This window comes from Schistocerca nitens, chromosome 8, assembly GCF_023898315.1.
Source record: "Schistocerca nitens isolate TAMUIC-IGC-003100 chromosome 8, iqSchNite1.1, whole genome shotgun sequence".
NCBI lineage: Eukaryota > Metazoa > Arthropoda > Insecta > Orthoptera > Acrididae > Schistocerca > Schistocerca nitens.
Window position 1 is genome coordinate 356655519 of NC_064621.1, and position 22025 is coordinate 356677543.

The 22025-nt window shown below is 39.7% G+C and overlaps 1 protein-coding gene across 1 annotated transcript in view; it reads left to right on the plus strand.

Moving 5' to 3' along the window:
• LOC126198884 (protein king tubby) overlaps positions 1 to 22025 on the plus strand; it is a 56349-nt gene that overhangs the window by 3500 nt on the left and 30824 nt on the right. The window contains exon 4 of the mRNA XM_049935492.1: positions 8639 to 8793. Coding sequence (XP_049791449.1) covers positions 8639 to 8793 — 155 coding nt within the window. The remainder of the gene's footprint in view (positions 1 to 8638; positions 8794 to 22025) is intronic.

Sequence of the window (22025 nt, forward strand, 5' to 3'; positions counted from 1 at the left end):
TTTCGCAACAAACGGTTGCTTCGTCAGGAAAGAGGGAAGGAGAGGGAAAGATGAAAGGAAGTGGGTTTTAAGGGAGAGGGTAAGGAGTCATTCCAATCCCGGGAGCGGAAAGACTTACCTTAGGGGGAAAAAGGACGGGTATACACTCGCACACACACACATATCCATCCGCATGCGAGTGTATACCCTTCCTTTTTCCCCCTAAGGTAAGTCTTTCCGCTCCCGGGATTGGAATGACTCCTTACCCTCTCCCTTAAAACCCACTTCCTTTCATCTTTCCCTCTCCTTCCCTCTTTCCTGACGAAGCAACCGTTTGTTGCGAAAGCTAGAATTTTGTGTGTATGTTTGTGTGTCTATCGACCTGCCAGCGCTTTTGTTTGGTAAGTCTCACCACTTTCTTTCTTTTTAGATATATTTTTTCCACGTGGAATGTTTCCCTCTGTTATATTAATAAAATGTAGAAACACATGATTACTATATTTACAAAATGGTGACTAAAGATTCTTTGTAAATAAAAGCAAAACATGTCTGGTGTAAAACACACTTAAGTGTGTTATGTTTAAGATGGAAAAACAAGTAATGATTAATATTGCTTCAAACAACGCAGCAGGTGGTGTCGCACAGCAGTTAGTGTCGCTGGCCGGAAGCTGCAGATCACCAGTTAAACTTTACCCTCAGCATTTATTTGTAATTTAGTTTTATTTTTTTCTGGAAGGTTCTCAAAATTTCTTATGTTCATGTATTCTGGAATGTTCAGTTTGTGTATTAATAGTGATACTGTCTGTCCAATGGTTCAGTTCTGTTCTGGCTGTACATTGGCCTCCATAATAAATATGCATTTAGTGTTGTATTTCATTGATGATCCTGCTTTTGGATATGAACTTGATTCTGGTTATGCATGACATTGTTTAGTGGAGTCTCTGGGTACTTCAAAACATCTACATTGACATGGCTCCAATTAGGCAACATAAAAGCTGTCAAGTAAATGGACAGGAACGAGGATTCAAGCAGGACATCATTCCCAAGTCCATATATTCAGGAAAATGGATCTAAAACAACACAAACTCAGCTGCATGCTAGGCATGCTTCAGTATTTTCTGGAAATACCGTTCAGGGCCTAACAAGAAGACATCAATCAAGTCCCCAGTTACACAGGTGGAATGACATCATGCATTTGCAAAAGTATACTTTTACATGTACAGCACAGCTCAACAGTGGTTTGAGAACAACGAAGAGCAGCTCAGTAGCTGGGATAATTTCTGGGCCAAACCGAAAATAATAATAATAATAATTTGGTGACAATTGGCAGCAAATTTATTTAGCAGAAAAATAATTGAAGAGAGGTGCAACATCATGAAGAAACAACACAGACCTACATACAGTGTGTTTTGGCCCTGTGCCACATTTTTGATCTTAATACTACACAAGTTGACAAAATATCAGACTTGATGAAAGTTGTTGCAGAAACTATTCTGGTAACAGATGTTATAGCAACCAAAGAATCAAGTGGTGTCAGCACACTGAGGAAATGCAACAAAATATAGTATGACAGTTGTGGAAGATTAGCATGAACTCTCCCCCCTCATATGCTAGGCTGTAAGAGATGAGATACAACATTTTATGGGAGCCATAACTCTCTGACCTAATATGGAAGAAATTATAGCCATACCTACAATTAATGACTCTGAAACTGGCTTTTGTAGAGAATATTTTCTGTCTTGATTTTATCCAGGCTATATCAGCCCACATTGTACAAGAGAAAGTGGTGATACAGAAGGATTAAAGTTCAGTTGTTTCTCATTCAGGTAGCTTAGAAGACAACTATGTTTATACTTTGTACATCCTGGGCATGTTGTATGCTACTGGAGAGAAAGATGACTAGTTTTGACTTCGGTGGCACTAGACATCTACCATCAAAATAGTTCTATTCATGTCAATCAACCACAGGCAATTATAATCAACCTATGGAATGAATCTTGTTGCTGTACCCTGCATGTGGTAACTCTCCAACACACTGTAGCCATTTACCTTCACTACGGAGGTACTACTTGCTTGGTTGCCAAATTCAGGAAAACTAATTGAAACAACCATCTAAGGGAGGAAAGCCACCACAGATGAAAATCTTCCATGAAAGATGTTAGGAAATCTCATTGTTGCCATTAGCAATGGCAATTAGGAGGCTTCTTTTTCTGTAAGTTCAAATGCTTATCACCAGATAAAGACTGTTCCATGATATAATGCAAATAGGCTGAAAGTCGCAAACTGAAAGTATGTCCAGTGACAGGAACATGTATTACAAGAATAGCTATCAGTGACGGAACACAGCCCTTTAAATTTGTGTACCAGAATATAGTCATAATGATATTCTCGGATGAGACGAGTTGCAGACATCACAAGCAGTCATAGGCTGTGGAAGATTAGACCTCCAGATTGACAAAGCTATTTCAGCAAGCACATAAAACAATGATTGCAGCTGAAGACTGAGTTATTCCGCCATCATCGAGAAAAGTTCCAGACATGCAAAAAAACACTCACTCTCAAAAGAAATTAACATGCCAGGGGTGATCATAAGCATAGTCAAGGAGAATTTTGGATCACTACCACAAGCGGGCACAGTTCATCCCTAAAGGTATGTTTGTAGGGACAGCCAATCCAGTTGAGGAAAGGCAGTGTAATGCCATTGATGATAATGCTCCACTACCATGACAGACAGTTCAGAGGAAGGAAGCTGCTATTGAACTGCCAGTGGGATCTGGCCTGACCATGGAGCAGTGTCTGTCACTTTTAACCATTTTGTGCCAGTTTTTGGTTGCTTTGAAATCCAGAGTGGAGAAAAGACAGTCCAAGCAGCTATTGGTGAAACACCTTATCAAAACTGGGGATCATCCACCAAGTACCTATTACTCGTGTAGGGTGTCGCCTGTGATAATCCAGGAGAAAGTGGAGATGATGCTGCAAGATGGCATTGAACCTTCTTGTGAAGGAGTAGGATGGCACATGGAGTTTCTGCATTGATCACCAACAGCTAAAAGCAATCACAAGTAAAGATGTCTACCCTGTGCTGTGCTTTGATGACACCCTAGACTGCTTGAAAGGAGGGAAGTATTTCTAAACTTTGGACATGCAGACAGGCTGCTGTCAAATTCAGGTTGAAAAAGCTAACTGGGAAACGTCTGCCTTCATAACATAAGTTGGCCCGTAAGAGTTAAAAATCTTTTTTTTTTTTTTTTACTGCTGGCCTCCACCTGAATCCGTTAAAGTGCCTCTCTCTAGCAAAAGAAATAAAAATCTAGGGGCACGCAGCGAATTGAAAAGGAGGGCAATCAAAGATTTTCCAGTTCCTTGATACATTCATGATGAAAGAAGTTTTCTCAGAATGTGCTTGTATTGCTGGCAGCTTATAAGACTTCTGCACTAAAGCACATCCCTAGCAAGAACTACTGTTGAGCGACACCAAATTTTCCATGAATGAGATGCATCCTTAAGGATGTGCCATCATCTGCTCCAGTCCTATCATTTTATAATGAGAATCCCAGACTTCACACTAATGCTAGCCATTTTATCATAGTTACATTTCTAATACAAATTCAGGATGGTGCTGAATAGATGGTAGCTTACACTTCCAGACTACTCTCAAACCTGAGAGGAGCTACTCTACAAACGAAAAAGAGGGCCTTGCAGTGCTGCAGCAGGCATTCCGGTCCAAGATGCAGTAGACGGCGGTTATGCGTGTATGGGGTGTGCTTGCTTGTGTGAATGAATGTGTGTGTTTCCTTTTCTGAAGAAGGCTTTGGTCAAAATCTAAATATGTAACTCTCTTTTCAACGCAATTGCTTTGAATGCCTGACAGAAGCTGTGTTTAATTATTACATATTTGTGAACAGTATTCGCATATAGGAATATCATTGAGTCATCACCAAGTGGTTTGATTAGATACACACCTGCTTACACCCATGATGGAAAATGTTTTGAAATAAGATCTTAATAACCTCCACCCCCTCTACCAAAAAAATGGGAATGGATAAAAAATTAAAAACTCACTTATGAATGCTACCCAGCAAAGTAGTCAGGGTTTGAATACTTATGTGACCATCCTGTTTTTAATTTTATGAAATCACTTTCCTAATTAGTTCCTACTGCCACTTTCTCGGAATTACGCATACTGATGAAGCATTAAATTCAGTCCTTTCTATTTTGGAAGTATTTTTGCATTTGAAACCATTCTGATGAATTTCTTTGCTGGCCGGGGCACTTCACCTCCATAACAGATTTCTTTGTCGTCTTCAGAACAGGGCTGTGTAGTGCTCCAGATGCAATGTCTGCATCTTGATTTTTATCTCGTTAGCAATCTGATCTTAATTTACAATAATTTAATCACACTTAGTTTCTACTTTCCCTTCCACAGGCTTTTTCTGTGTAATAATAATTGTCTTCATTAGGAGACTCATGCTTTTTTTGTCCTTTATTTCTTTTGTTTCCATTTTCACTGTGTCCCTTTGTTTGTTCAGCTCTGCTGCTATCCTATTAGTAACAGAACATTATTACACACAATGGGATTTGTATCATGACCATTATTCCACTGTTTCTTTCAATCACTTCCTGCACATTGCTTTTCATTCAAATTTTGAAGTTGTGTTTCTTAGCATTCAAGATACCTGCATCTTACCTTTTGATTATACATTTTAAGGGTGGCAATTCTTCTGAGAAACCTGGAATTCTTAGGGAATTAATTTTATCTGGAAAAATCAGGGGAGTCTTAGAGAATTGAAAAATCAGGGGAATTTCAGGAATTTCAAAAAACCTCAGGGAATTCTGTGTTTTTAACCTAGCATTGAAATGGAATTTTATTAAGTTTCATAAATTACAAATACCTCCCCCCATGAACCATGGACCTTGCCGTTGGTGGGGAGGCTTGTGTGCCCCAGCGATACAGATAGCCGTACCGTAGGTGCAACCACAACGGAGGGGTATCTTTTGAGAGGCCAGACAAACGTGTGGTTCCTGAAGAGGGGCAGCAGCCTTTTCAGTAGTTGCAAGGGCAACAGTCTGGATGATTGACTGATCTGGCCTTGTAACAATAACCAAAACGGCCTTGCTGTGCTGGTACTGCGAACGGCTGAAAGCAAGGGGAAACTACGGCCGTAATTTTTCCCGAGGGCATGCAGCTTTACTGTATGATTAAATGATGATGGCGTCCTCTTGGTAAAATATTCCGGAGGTAAAATAGTCCCCCATTCGGATCTCCGGGCGGGGACTACTCAAGAGGATGTTGTTATCAGGAGAAAGAAAACTGGTGTTCTACAGATCGGAGCGTGGAATGTCAGATCACTTAATCGGGCAGGTAGGTTAGAAAATTTAAAAAGGGAAATGGATAGGTTAAAGTTAGATATAGTGCGAATTAGTGAAGTTCGGTGGCAGGAGGAAAAAGACTTCTGGTCAGGTGACTACAGGGTTATAAACACGAAATCAAATAGGGGTAATGCAGGAGTAGGTTTAATAATGAATAGGAAAATAGGAATGCGGGTAAGCTACTACAAACAGCATAGTGAACGCATTATTGTGGCCAAGATAGATACGAAGCCCACACCTACTACAGTAGTACAAGTTTATATGCCAACTAGCTCTGCAGATGATGAAGAAATTGAAGAAATGTATGATGAAATAAAATAAATTATTCAGATGGTGAATGGTGACGAAAATTTAATAGTCATGGGTGACTGGAATTCGGTAGTAGGAAAAGGGAGAGAAGGAAACGTAGTAGGTGAATATGGATTGGGGCTAAGGAATGAAAGAGGAAGCCGCCTGGTAGAATTTTGCACAGAGCACAACTTAATCATAGCTAACACTTGGTTTAAGAATCATGAAAGAAGGTTGTATACATGGAAGAACCCTGGAGATACTAAAAGGTATCAGATAGATTATATAATGGTAAGACAGAGATTTAGGAACCAGGTTTTAAATTGTAAGACATTTCCAGGGGCAGATGTGGACTCTGACCATAATCTATTGGTTATGACCTGTAGATTAAAACTGAAGAAACTGCAAAAAGGTGGGAACTTAAGGAGATGGGACCTGGATAAACTGAAAGAACCAGAGGTTGTAGAGAGTTTCAGGGAGAGCATAAGGGAAGAATTGACAGGAATGGGGGAAAGAAATACAGTAGAAGAAGAATGGGTAGCTTTGAGGGATGAAGTAGTGAAGGCAGCAGAGGATCAAGTAGGTAAAAAGACGAGGGCTAATAGAAATCCTTGGGTAACAGAAGAAATATTGAATTTAATTGATGAAAGGAGAAAATATAAAAATGCAGTAAATGAAGCAGGCAAAAAGGAATACAAACGTCTCAAAAATGAGATCGACAGGAAGTGCAAAATGGCTAAGCAGGGATGGCTAGAGGACAAATGTAAAGATGTAGAGGCTTATCTCACTAGGGGTAAGATAGACACTGCCTACAGCAAAATTAGAGAGACCTTTGGAGATAAGAGAACCACTTGTATGAACATCAAGAGCTCAGATGGCAACCCAGTTCTAAGCAAAGAAGGGAAGGCAGAAAGGTGGTATATAGCGGGTTTATACAAGGGCGATGTACTTGAGGACAATATTATGGAAATGGAAAAGAATGTAGACGAAGACGAAATGGGAGACACGATACTGCATGAAGAGTTTGACAGAGCACTGAAAAACCTGAGTCGAAACAAGACCCCGGAGTAGACAACATTCCATTGGAACTACTGACAGCCTTGGGAGAGCCAGTCCTGACAAAACTCTACCATCTGGTGAGCAAGATGAATGAAACAGGCGAAATACCCTCAGACTTCAAGAAGAATATAATAATTCCAATCCCAAGAAAGCAGGTGTTGACAGATGTGAAAATTACCGAACAATCAGTTCAATAAGCCACAGCTGCAAAATACTAACACTAATTCTTTACAGACGAATGGAAAAACTGGTAGAAGCCGACCTCGGGGAAGATCAGTTTGGATTCCGTAGAAATACTGGAACACGTGAGGCAATACTGACCTTACGACTTATCTTAGAAGAAAGATTAAGGAAAGGCAAACCTACGTTTATAGCATTTGTAGACTTAGAGAAAGCTTTTGACAATGTTGATTGGAATACTCTCTTTCAAATTCTAAAGGTGGCAGGGGTAAAATACAGGGAGTGAAAGGCTATTTACAATTTGTACAGAAACCAGATGGCAGTTATAAGAGTCGAGGGACATGAAAGGGAAGCAGTTGTTGGGAAGGGATTAAGACAGAGTTGTAGCCTCTCCCCGATCTTATTCAATCTGTATATTGAGCAAGCAGTAAAGGAAACAAAAGAAAAATTCAGAGTTGGTATAAAAATCCACGGAGAAGAGAGAAAAACTTTGAGGTTCACCGATGACGTTGTAATTCTGTCAGAGACAGCAAAGGACGTGGAAGAGCAATTGAATGGAATGGATAGTGTCTTGAAAAGAGGATATAAGATGAACATCAACAAAAGCAAAACGAGGATAATGGAATGTAGTCGAATTAAGTCGGGTGATGCTGAGGGAATTAGATTACAAAATGAGACACTTAAAGTAGTAAAGGAGTTTTGCTATTTAGGGAGCAAAATAACAGATGATGGTCGAAGTAGAGAGGATATAAAATGTAGACTGGCAATGGCAAGGAAAGCATTTCTGAAGAAGAGAAATTTTTTAACATCGAGTATAGATTTAAGTGTCAGGAAGTCATTTCTGAAAGTATTTGTATGGAGTGTAGCCATGTATGGAATTGAAACATGGACGATAAATAGTTTGGACAAGAAGAGAATAGAAGCTTTCGAAATGTGGTGCTACAGAAGAATGCTGAAGATCAGATGGGTAGATCACATAACTAATGAGGAAGTATTGAATAGGATTGGGGAGAAGAGAAGTTTGTGGCACAGCTTGACCAGAAGAAGGGATCGGTTGGTAGGACATGTTCTGAGACATCAAGGGATCACCAATTTAGTATTGGAGAGCAGCATGGAGGGTAAAAATCGTAGAGGAAGACCGAGAGATGAATACACTAAGCAGATTCAGAAGGATGTAGGTTGCAGTAGGTACTGGGAGATGAAGAAGCTTGCACAGGATAGAGTAGCGTGGAGAGCTGCATCAAACCAGTCTCAGGACTGAAGACCACAACAACAACAACAAATTACAAATTTTAAAATGCTTACTATCTCGAAGTATGTTAATTGTATGATTATTATTCCCTATAAACTATCACTATTTAAAAACTGTGGTTAAATTACTGCTTATTGCTGATACATAGTTGGACTAAGAGGAAAGAGTCTTTATTGTGTTGTGGTATGCTGCACCGCATTCACCATTAATTTGTCAGGAGCCTCTTGACACCATCTTCCTACTCACACCTGGAATTCTCAGAGAACTCTTTTTTCCGAGTTTGATTAGCCACCCAGATTCTTTCCCCTGTCTGCCAATGAAAGAATTTTTATAACTTCTGAAAGCTTGATGTTGATTACTGTTTTTAACTTCACTTATGTGTCGGTATAGTCATAGTTTTAATGAATGCTACTAGCCACTTATCCCACCACAAATATTGTCTGCCTACTTTTTTTTTAAATTTTGAATACAAATAATGTTTTGAAAGTATCATATGTTTTATATTTACAGATGTTTGTCAAGTAGAGACTTTGCAATTAGGGGATCAAGACCAAGATGTTGAAGATGAAGAATCTACACCAGTATCTCCACCAACCCCAGTCAACACCTTGGCCCTTGCTGTGGCACCATCGGCTGATTCAAACTTCATCACACTCAGCTCAAATGTAAGTTAATTCCACAGAATTTTATTACAAGTTCGTCACCATGAAGATTCACTCCCAAGATTGAGAGGTACCATAATGTGAATAACTCTCTGAAGTGCTGTGAATAACTCCTCCCCACAACTAAATAGAAATTATTTCTTAGATGAAATTGTTAAGTAATTTAACTACATGGTTATAACTAGAAAAGTTCACCCACCTGTACTCCAGTCCGCTACCGTTGCCTACACTCTTTTATTACTTTCTCTAAGATGACATTGAACAGAACACATGAGAGAGCATCCCCTTGTCTGAGGCCTGTCTCAACCACAAATGTTTCTGATGTGGCTCCTCGGAAACGTAATGCTGCCTTTGACCCTTTCATACAAGCTTGCATCATTCTCACTAGCTTCTCGGAGATTCTGAAGTCACACATTGCATTGTATAGGCTATTCCTGTGGATGGTGTCATATGCACATTGAAAATCGACGAACAGGCTGCGGATATCTTTATCATATTCCCAGTGCTTTTCAGACAATTGTCTTAGTGTGAAAATGTGATCTATTGTCGATCGGTTTGGTCGAAAGCCAACTTGGTACTCCTGTATGTTGTTCTCTATGAATGGTTGAAATTTTCTGAGGATAATGATGGACAGTACCTTACGTGTTACTTTCAACAAGCTGATTCCTCTATAGTCACCACATTCCATTTTGCTTCCCTTCCTGTATATTGGAGATATTATAGCCAATTTCCATTCTTCTAGCAGTGTCTCCTTCTCCCATTTCAACTGGATCAATTTATATATCTCTAAGTGTAAGCTCTCACCTCTCTCCTTGTTTAATTCTGATGTTATTCTGTCCTGGCTGTCGATTTAGCTGCTCAAGACAGTTTTCGGATAATGTGTTCAAAAGTAATTCACACGACGGCTTGTCTGTACCACCTGTAATGAATCCATAGACATCCCAGTCTATACAAGGTAGGTTGAAGTCGCCTCCGACTAATATAGCGTGATCCTTGTACTTATGTGATACAGAATGTAGACTCCCTTTGAATGATTCTAGAACTGTCACGGTGGAATCTGGTGGCCAGTAATAACACCCAACAATTAACTTTATTTCCCCTAGCCCTGTTAAATGTGTCCAGATAACTTCACAATCACATTCTACTTCGACCTCAGTTGACACAATATTTTTGTTAACCGCAATGAAGACACCACCTCCTACGGTGTCTAATCTGTCTTTCCAATACACGTTCCAACCCTCACTAAATATTTCAGAACTTCCTATCTCAGGGTTCAGCCAAGTCTCAGTCCCGAGCATAATTTGCGCGCCACACGCTTCCTGGAGGGCAGTAAATTCAGGAACTTTATTCCGAACACTCTGAAAATGTATTGCTAATATCGTGATAGCTTAAGTGTCTTTACACTGAGCGCGTCCTGATTTCCCTGCCTGCACGTCGACTGGTGAGTGTTCATCAGTACACCTCGCACTACTGCCTAGCCTAAAAAATAACCATGTGCACGCCACAAGTACTCTGCTACCCGAGTAGCCGCTTCCTTTGTGTAGTGCACCCCTGACCTATCTAGGGGCGTCCTACAATTTCCCACCCAATAGCGCAAGTCTAGAAATCTGCAGCGAAGACCGTCACAGAGTCGACGAAGCCTCTGGTTGAGACTCTCCACTCGGCTCCAAACCAAAGGACCCCGATCCACTCTGGGAACGATGTTGCAAATAGAGAGCTCTGCTTGCACCCCGCATGTGAGGCCAGCGGTCTTCGCCAAATCCTCCAGCCACCTGTACGAACTGAGGATTGCCTCAGAACCCAAGCGACAGGCATCATTGGTGCCGACGTGAGCAACTGCTTGCAGACGACTGCACCCTATACGCTCGATAGCCGCAGGCAAGGCCACCTCCACATCTTGGATGAGGAACCTCTCCTGCAGACAAACCAAGTGCACGTTGGATTTCTTTCCAGCCCTGTACGCTATTTCCCTAAGGGGCTCCATCACCCGCCTAACATTGGCGCTCTCAATAACCAGCAAACCTTTGCCCCCGTGTGCCTGCTCAGGCCCTGCTGAAGGAGCGGCCACCTGCCCACTGACAGGATGAACGGGCAAGGCCAGCCTCCACATTGGCCCTCCCCCTCGAGCGACGCGAACACGTTGCAGTCCGACACTCACCCTGAGGTGAGGGCGGCCCCAACGTGCCGGGTACATTAGAAGGTGCCTCGGCGGCTGAGTCAGCGGACGCAGCAAATTGGGTGTTTCAAGCGACGCGCCAGACCCTCTGCCGTCGCTGCACCTCGAGGCAGCAGCCTGAAGGCGGCTGACCGTGGCCAACAGCATGCTCAGCTGTCCGCAAACCGTGGCCAGTTCCTCCTGCGCATGCACACAGCACGCACACACCCTATCCATCCTACTGCTAATATCTAACGACTCCCTGAATTTATACTCTACGGCTATCAATAAGCAATATTATTCCTCTCAAATATGAGAATACACAAGGATTTTATGTAATTAAATATGCAAGCGCACAAACACATGGAAAGATATTAAGAATCAAACTACAAAACAAATATGAAAGCTAAATATGCGACTCGCTACTGCACTGCTGCTGCACTAGCGGCTTCTTCACTAACTTCACATTCTTCTTCATAATCTACAAAATCAAATATTATCTGTACCAGTTTTGTTTCAGTTTTGTAGAGTTAACATGGCCAATGCTAGTTTTTATTGTTGTTTATTTCTGAAGAGCCTGTTAATCAGACATGTTCAAATCTTGTGTAATATTTTGCCAAACTTTAAGCACTTCAAGGACCGAGAAGTTTCCAGAAATTTTGATTTGGAAAGTCTGAAGCAAGGAGGATCAATGGTGATGTGGATCTAAGTGGAAATAAAATTTAAGGAATAAATTGACATTTGTTGTGAGAGAAGAAAATTTGGTCCCATATAGATAGGTAAACTTGTAAATATTACAATTTATGATGCTTGGGGGTCATCAATGAAATAAATGCAACAGAACATTATGTTACTGTGTAGATGAATGGAAGTTTGTACCAATGCTAGAATTCAGTCCCAGATCTCCTGCTCACAGATGTGCTAACCACTATGCCAAACCATGAATGGAAATTTGGATTGAGGAGGGAGGCCTGCTAATGTAGTCCGTGCAGTTGTGCAAAGCTGGTGTGCCATGGTGGTATAGTGGTTAGTGCATCTTCCAAGTGAGCAAGAGACACGGGCGCTGAAATCCTGGTCTTGGCACAAATATTTGTTTCTCACTTCACTCTGCATGTAAACATCATAGAAATTTGAGACATGAAAAGGTCACTGGAACCATATAGTTTCATTGATGATGTTCCTATTCAGTTTATGTATCCTACAGAAACTTTGCCATCAATCTATTGGTGAAAAAAAAAAAAAAAAAAAAAAAAAAAACAGAAATTTCCGCAGGGAAAACCTATCAACTTTCAGAAGAGTGTATGTACTCCTTTAAATGTACTCCTTTAAATGTTGTTGTCTTAGTTTGATTTTTTAAATTGCTGTTCTCTGAGCAAGTTATTTTTATAAGTTTAATTACTTAAAATCAAACAATGGAAAATCCAGGGTGGACTGTAACAATATTATGAAAGGAAAGTTGCTACTCACCATATAGCAGAGATGCTGAGTCACAGATAGGCACAACAAAAAAACTGTTCACAACTTTCACGACTCAGCATCTCCGCTATATGGTGGTAGCAACTTTCCTTTTCATAATATAAGTACTTATTACAGATTGCCCATTATCACATGCTCAGGCGTGAACTATGCTATTATCACTTGTCCCTGTGTTTTTAAACCAAGTATTATTTATTAAAATTGATAATAACGCTAAAAACTTTAAAATAATGGTTCTGAAAGTATCTGAACAATAAAATGGTGTATACACACTGGGAAATCTGTGAAAAACCTGGGAATTCTTTCATCTGGGAAATACCTGGGAATTTTTTAGGATTCCAGGACTTTTTCATTATTTTACATTTCTGTAAGTTTTGACTGGTAAGAACGGATACTGTAACAAGGAATTGACTGTAGCCTGTTACTGCCAAATAATATTGCAGCAATAAAACATAAAAATGAGAGAATAACACCAAAATAAAAGTTAAGTTGCAAAGAAAATGCACTATTTACAACACCAATACATAGTGCAAAGGCTTTAGGATAAAGACTATGTCATACTTCGTATCAACAAACTGCTTTCAGATTTGAACAGGCTGTGGGAAAATATTGTTAATGGTGGTTTGAGAAGTATTATTTTCAAAGTAAATCCCTTTTCACACAAGACAAATTATGTTATGTGTGAGAATGTGCGATGAATTTCTTAAATCATGGAGTGTTTAACTCTTTCAAAAGCTAACGCTTTGAGGATCAGCCACTCATACTAACCATTTATGCCATGTTTTAAAATTTTAATGGCACATTTGTGTTTGATATATCTTAAAGGGTAACATAAGCAAAAAAGACTAAGTTTCAAGATTAGTTTTTCATATTTGTTTTAGTTCTTTCACAGATTTCAAATTATGCAATACTGATGGCATAAAGTATAATTATCAATGAAATTCGCTGACAGCCATGTAATCGGCTTTTCTATGGAAAGGTTGAAGTGCTCAACGGAATATGTATTCAGCTAAGTAACTCACGAAATGTTTGGTGCACTGCAGTGAAATTTACAATCATGCTTCTCAGAAATATTCAGCTGCTGCGATTTAAGCTGTGGTCTTAGGATACTGCCTAACCACATGCCTGGAAAAAACAGCAAAAAAAAAATTTACGACCAGTGAAAGCTTAGCTTTTCTTGATGAAAAATATCATCTAGTAGTCATGTTCGCAAAGGAAGAATACTTATTACTGAGCAATATTTTCCATAATTCGAAATTCGCTGCCGGGCCACTCAAAGCACTACTACAGTTTCTGTTTCCGCTATCGTAACATGGGCATCACATTTCTTATATTTTGATGTTCTGTGTTCAGAAACTACCATGCTGTATTTGGTGAATTCATATTTATACTTTCATAATACCGAAATAAGCGCTGTACATGTTGGCGCACATTAAAGATCTTACCAAAATGTGTTGCTCTTTACTGGTAGTGCCGGGAATTTCTGTATTGGTGTATAAAACCTTTACTGTCCAAAAGATTTATACATTTTGTGGCTCCAAGGAAAAGTATATTGTCACTTAATGAGAAAAAAAAATGTACTTTCACCCAGGGTATAGTGTATTTTCACCTGGAGAAAAGTGATTTTTCACCCAGAAGAAGTGTATTTTTAACCGGGAAATCCAGGAAAAATCTGGGCTTGATTTTTTTTTTTTTTTGTCCACATATACACCGTGAATAACAGATTTGTGAGATGGCCAAGTAAAAATTTGACCTAAAGTTTCCAGTATCATAGGACAAATGACATAAAGGAGCAAAAACCCCACTATCTTAAAGATATACTTGACTGTTTGAAGGTCTTTATTTCTAACAGTTTTAAACCGAACAGTATAAGTTGCATTGTAAGATTACTCAGAATCTTTGTATTCTTACAGCCTAAAAAGAAAATCTAAAACCCCTTTTTGATTGCATCGTATTTGAGTAACCACTGTGAAAAAAAGATTACTTGCAGCTGAGTCAGTACTCAAGTGCACAGTTTTTGACTCAGTAACCTTAATTACACAAACAGATAATCATTATAAATAGTTATTATTTTTTGCATGTGTTGCCAGACATATGGATAACACAAAGACAAGCTTTACACCTAATTTAAACTGATCAGATATATGTACTTGTAAAATTTAAAACTTTCACTGCAAATCAACTGTTCAAAGAGATTTCGGTATTACAGCTGGTCGTCGTAAACTTCATTCCATGATATTTCGGCTGGCAGTTCTTCAGCCAAAATATCATGGAATGAAGTTTACAATGACTGGCTGCAATCCCGAAATCTCTTTGAATATATGTACTTCTTGGACTCCAGTGTCTTTTTTGGAATTTGCAATGTATTTTAATACGTGAAATATGCTGCAATTACTTTATAAAATCTTGCTTTGCTCAGAAGTTTTCACTGTCTATTGTAGAATCTTAGAACATATTCTGAGCTCAAACATAATAAGGGATCTTGAACAGAATGACCTTCTCAATACCAACCAGCATGGATTCCGAAAACATTGATCATGTGAAACCCATCTCGCACTTTTCCCACATGACATACTGAAAGCTTTGGATCAAAGCAGGAGACAGAGTTCTTGATTCCTGAAAAGTATTTGACTCAGTACTGCACCTACACGTATTTTCAGAAGTACGATCATATGGGGTATTAAGTAAAATTTTTGACTGGATTGAGGACGTTTTGGTTGGGAGGACACAGGAGAGGACAATGGAGAGTTGTCATCAGATGTAGAACTAACTTCAGGTGTGCCCCAGGGAAGTGTATTGGGACCCTTGCTGTTCATGTTGTATGTCAATGTTCCTGCAGGCAATATTAAAAGTAACCTCAGACTTTTTGCAGATTAAACCCTTATCTATGCTGAAGTACTGTTTGAAAGAGTCTGCATAAATATTCAGTCAGAGCTTGATTAAGATCTCAAGTGTTGCAAAGATCGGCAACATGCTTTAAGTGTTCGAAACTGTAAGATTGTGTACTTCACAAAACGGAAAAATGTAGTATACTATGTCTATAATATCAATGAGTAACTGTTGGAATCAGCCAACTCATACATATATCTTGGTGCAACACTTTGTAGGGATATGAAATGGAATGATCACATAGGCTCAGTTGTGGGTAAAGCAGGTGGAAGACTTTGGTTTATTGGTAGAATACTGGGTAAGTGCAATCAGACAAGGGAGATTGTTCACAAGTTGCTCACCGAGTGAGGTGGTGCAGTGGTAAGCACATTGTACTCGCATTCAGGAGGACAACAGCACAAACCCACACCCAGGCGTCCTGATTTAGGTTTCCCATGATTTTTCCATAAATCACTCCAGGTAAATGCCTGGATGGTTCCTGTGAAATGACACGGCCGACTTCCTTCCCCATCCTTTCCTAATCCAATGGGACCTCTGACCTCGCTGTTTGGTCCCCTCCCCCGAACCAACTGACCAACAAATCATTCATGCAACTGGTTCTAGAATATTGCTCAAGTGTGTGGGGCCCATACCAAATCAGACTAACAGAGGATACTGAATGTTTACAGAGAAGGGCAGTATGAATGGACACAGGTTTGTATGATCCATGGGAGTGTGTCACAGAGATCCTGAAGAAACTGAACTGGAAGACTTTGATGATAGACGTAAAGTCTGTTAACCAAATTTCAAGAACTGGCTTTAAGTGGTGAATCTAGGAATATGCTGCAACCCTCTACATACCACTCACATAGGGATCGTGAGGATAAGATTAGAATAATTACTGTATACGCAGAGGCATTTAAACAATCATTCTTCTCATGCTCCATACATGAATGGAACAGGAAGAAACCCAATAACTGGTCAATAGGACATACCCTCTTTAGTACAGTGGATGTACCCTCTGCCATGCATTTCACAGTGTTTTGCAGAGTATAGATGTAAATGTAAAGGGTGATACAGTATAAAATGATACTGAGAAAATTATAACAGGATGGAATGAGGGGCCGGTTCTTAAGTTCAGCAGGTGTAATTCCCAGTATAGCAAATAAAAAACACGTAAAACAGAAAACAATAATCCTATGTTTTGCATCTTGCATGATCTTACTTCAGTGAGAAAAGAGGGATTATTTGGAAAGAATGGGAGGGATGGGCTGTGGCAGGTCACTCAGACCTTATATGGGCAGGAGCCAACCTTCTGGAGGAAGACCTGACACAAAATTAAAGGAAGAGCTGTAAGAAGTCAAAGATAATACTTTGGTAATCACTTTGCCATCTTCATTTCAAAGGTGATAGGGGGCAGAGTGAGAAGTAAATAATTATTAGAAGAGGAAGAGAAACGAAAGGTGAAAAATATAATACAGGTAAGAAATAGGGGAAAAGGTGGAAGAAGAGAGAAGGGGGACAAAAGTAAACATAAGTAATAAAGTTGTACCATATGGAGGAATTGGAGGTGAGCGTGTTAATAGAGGCTAAATCCAGAAGGGTACCTTGATGAGAGGAAATATTGGAGCGCAAATTCCCATCCCCAGAGTTTGGGAAAACTAGTTTGGCCGGAGGGGAGAAGCCTAGTATGCTATGCCGGCCGAAGTGGCCGTGCGGTTAAAGGCGCTGCAGTCTGGAACCGCAAGACCGCTACGGTCGCAGGTTCGAATCCTGCCTCGGGCATGGATGTTTGTGATGTCCTTAGGTTAGTTAGGTTTAACTAGTTCTAAGTTCTAGGGGACTAATGACCTCAGCAGTTGAGTCCCATAGTGCTCAGAGCCATTTGAACCTAGTATGCTATAGGCTTGCTTTTAATCTGGAGGATGATTTATCCAAAATCTAGCTAGTTGTTATCCTTCTTTGTATAGCTGTCTGCTTCTCAAAACCTCATGCATTCAGAAAATGGTGATACATATTCAGATAATTATATTCCTGTCTGGGTTTTCTATTGATCCACTTTGCAAAATCCTATTAGAAAGAAATATTGCGTTGTATATTATCTCATTACACACAGTTCCTTTCTCGGCACTTTTTTCTGGGATTGTAAGCCGTCTCATGCAGAAGTCATGCTTTGTTGTGCTCCACGATTTTCATTCTTTTAATGGGATATACTGATGCTACAGTGTTCACCTTACTCTAGGGATATACTACAACCTCCTACATATCACTCATATAGGGATTGTAAGGATAAGGTTAGATAGAATAATTACTGCATGCAGAGAAGCATTCAATCAGTCACTCTTCCCGTGCTCCATATGTGAAAGGAACAGGAAGAAACCCTAATAACTGGTACAATGGGACGTACCCTGTGCCATGCGCCACACGGTTGGTTTGCAGAGTATAGATGTAGATGTAGGTCTTTGGTAAACTTGTGTAGACGATGTCATGAAACCAGCTAAGTGCAGAGTCTGTACACCTTGCACATTTGTTAATGTGTATAAGCAGACTTCCAGTATTTCCTTTGCATATGAGTAAAATCATGTGTGTCAGGTAAATTCACTTCTAAAAACGTAAGTCGAAATAATTCACATATAATGTAAACATTATTTTCATGTTAATTGTGTTAAAACGTGTGTGTGTGTGTGAGAGAGAGAGAGAGAGAGAGAGAGAGAGAGAGAGAGAGAGAGAGTGTATGTTACGTATTTTTGATTGTTGATGCTGCAGAAAACGTATTTTGTGCTATATTGTCAGTTATAATCTACATTTGTGCTTTCTACAATTTTGGCAATGGTATCCTCTGTGAAAGAAAAAAACAAAATCCTCAACCGAAATTTTGCTGTATTGCTACATTAATAACCACATATTTTTGAAAATTTTTGGAAGTTACAAATTATGTAAGTATAATATTTCTATAAACTAAAGAACAAGCAGCCATTGTAGTGGGGAACTGGTCTTTCCCAGAAGAATGCTACAACTGCTGCACAGAATGACTAAGAATCAGTTTCCCAGCTAGCAGTGCATACAGCATAAAGTGATGATGATGATGATGATTGGTTTGTGGGGCACTCAACTGTGTGGTTATCAGCACCCGTACAAATTCCCAGTCTTTACTCACTCCAATCTCACCACTTTCATGAATGATGATGAAATGATGAGGACAACACAAACACCCGGTCCCTGAGTGGAGGAGATTCCCAACCCGGCTGGGAATCGAACCCGGGACCCCATGATCCAGAGGCAGCAACACTAGCCACTTGGCCACGTGTTGCGGACATAGTGTACAGTGATTTATGTAGATTCTGTTTTTGTGTTTTTTCTACCATTTGTTATATTAATTACTAATTCTGTATTCCATGATGCGTTAGCACATTTAGTGGTAAATAGACACTCTCCTTGCATGACAATACATCGTGTCACTAGTAATTCAAAACATGCACTACAGAAAAGGCAGGATAACCTTGTGAAACAGCTTGTCAGTGCTTGTTGTGATGTAGCTGGGCCAACAGACTTGGGACTCGATTAGAGTATAGTGAGTGTTGTGCATAACATATTTTGTAGTAAGTCAGCAATTGTGAGTTAATGTAGAGTATATTATAACTGTACCATCATGTTCCTCCTAGTATCAAATGTCAGCCTTAATTTGAAGAACGAATTTCTGGGAATGTACGTTTGGAGCAGGGGATTGTATGGCAGTGAACCATGGGCTGTGGGATATCCAGAAAGGAAGAGAATCATAGTGTTTGAGTGTTAGTGCTATGGAAGAATATTGAAAATTAGGCAGACTCATAGGATAAGGAATTAGGAGGTGTAGATGCAACAAAGAAAGGAACATTTGGAAATTACTGATGAGAATAAGGGACAGGATTATGGAACATGTGTTAAGACATCAAAAATAACATCCATGGTACAGGATGGAGTTATAGAAGGTAAAAACTGTTGCAGAATACATAGATTGCAATATATCGAGCAAATTATTGAGGACATAGAGTGCAAAGGCTTTGCTTATATGAAATGGCTGGCACAAGAAACCAGTCAGAAGACAGTACCGTACTTACTCGAATCTGAGCCCCACTCGAATCTAAGCCGCACCTGAAAAATGAGACTCGAAATCAAGGGGAAAAAAAAAAATTCCTGAATCTAAGCCGCACCTGCAATTGGAGACTCGAAATTTCAAGGGGAGAGAGAAGTTTTAGGCCGCACCTCCAAATCAAAACAAAGTTGGTCCATTGTAATATGAGACACAATTTAGGTCGAATGAATGACGATACACCTACAGTAGTTTGGTTCGAGTCGTAAGCTTAGCAGTTAAGCTTTACCAGGTAGCCATTGCTATGCGTCAGGCGCTCCGTCCATATTTATACGGGTACCCTTCCTTTTTCACGTGCTTCGTATGGTTTGAATTGATTGCTTATTTTTCTTTGATCTGATAAGTGTCGTTCTCTTTGTCTTAGGTGTTTACATCACTCTAAGCTGAAAATGCATTACTGTACTGTGTCATGTATTGTTTGTCGCATTCTGATAATGTGTGTTTATGACCTGTCGCCGCTCGCGGCATGGCTTGCTTTTGTGTGCGCTACCGCCGCTTACAATTAAAAAACAAAAGAGAGGAATCGTCTCATTAGCGAAACAATGGCAAGAGACTGCTGTTTGTTGTTACTTACACTGCTGCTTTCTTCGATAATGATCAACAAGAACCAAATAATAGACTACATATGATAGAAGTTGTTCTGAACGAGAGTTTAGCGAAAATTTTTCTCCGTTTGAAAATCTTTGCAGACGCCTCTTTAGTACATTATATTCTGCACAGAAATTAGAGTCATCTTAGATTTAAAAATCTAGTCAATTGCCGTGCTTCATTTCTGACTGTACCACTATTAGGCATAAGAATAATACGAATATAAACATGACATGATATGTATATTCTTCCTTGCTTGCTGTTGTCTCACTCAAGTTTCGTAGTTTATTTGGCAGACAGGATTTAAATGAGATAGCAGCAAACACGAAACAGTACATGGCAAAATGTTTATATTCGTATTATTCTTATGGTGAAGAGAATACTGCATGTGATTCACAATACATAAAAGTTCCTATTAGCAACCATCTCTTCTCACAGGTAGGAAAAAATTCAGAACGTAGAGTTCTGACAAACATCCCAAACAGTCTTGCCAGTCGGATTTTCATAGTACATTGAAATGTTGCGACATTCGAAGATGAACAATACGGAATTTGTATTTACTTTGTTGGATAATGTATGAAAATGCAGTGGTCGAAACTCGGAGCGGAGTTTTAATTTATTTACTGACGCAGAGGTTTTGGCACCAGTATTTATCTTTGTGTGTGCTACATATATTCCACGGCAGAAGTTAGTTGTGGTGGCACCTACCAACATTTTTCAGAACTCGATTCTAAGCCGCAGGTGGTTTTTTGGATTACAAAAACCGGAAAAAAAAGTGCGGCTTAGATTCGAGTAAATACGGTATACTGTATGCATTTATTGGACATTGTCACTGTTTTTTAGTTTGTTACTTGAGAGTACTTGTTAATGCCAGTAACCCCAAGAAAGGTTCCAATTAGTTTTGGCAAACCATTAACTTGTGTGCTAGGGTTTTGTGTTGTCATGATAGAAATCTTTTTGTTTGGTTTTTATCACTTCAGTTATTAAATGGAACTGGAAATTAACCAGGAAATTAAAAAAGACTCTGCAAGCTTCGTTCAACATTATTTGTATACTGTTCTCCAAAACATTGCACTAGCCCCAATTTCAACGTGGTTCTGGGAAAGGGAATGAGTTCATTCTTGTTCATGAGCACCTGTAAATCACCCTGACTACTGTCAAGTGATTGGAAGCTGCTGTGTACAGGTACATAGGGAGGGCTACCGAGAGACGCACACCAAGGATATCAAAGGTATTTCACATACTATCCTCCTACGGATGCTGTATCCTCCAGACTGTGAGTGGCTTATTAATGGTAGGTTCAGGGCCCCTGTACAGAGAAGGCAGGGTTCAGGAACTTAGGGTATTACACCACTCCCCTTACATGAAATTGTAGCAAAAAAAAAAAGAAAAATGGAATTACATTGCTATGGGCGGAGCTTGTGTAGTATGTATTACCAATGCTGTCCATGTATAGCGCAACTCATTGCCATTATAGTGCAGCATGTGTTGTTGACCTGGCTTGTTCTGTTCATCTGCAGTGATTGTTTTTGCTATTGCTGTTTTGTTCTTGATTCATTTTTTGTGATGGCAAGTTTAAGTGAACAAGTGCAGCTTGAAATTTTGTTTTCTACTTGGTAAAAAATGCTGCTGGAACTGTTGTAATGTTGAAAACAGTGTACCAAGATGAGGCTATGTGAAAAACTCAAGTGTACAAGTGGTTCACTCAATTTTAAAAATGGCGACATGTTGACTGATGACAAACCTCATCTGGACGTCCATCAACTGCCCAAATCGACAAAAATATTAGAAAGTTTATTCAACATTGGCTCCTGAGCAACAGTGTTCATCAGAAAAGACCTGATTTGCAGCAGACAGGAGACTTCCACCACGACAGTACACCTGCACACACAGCCATTTCTTAGACACTGCCCCCATGCACCTTACTCACCTTATCTGGATCTGTGTGACTTTTTCTTATTTCCACACATGAAAAAGGGCATTAAAGGACACTGGTTGTCAAGAAATAAAAGAGGGAGG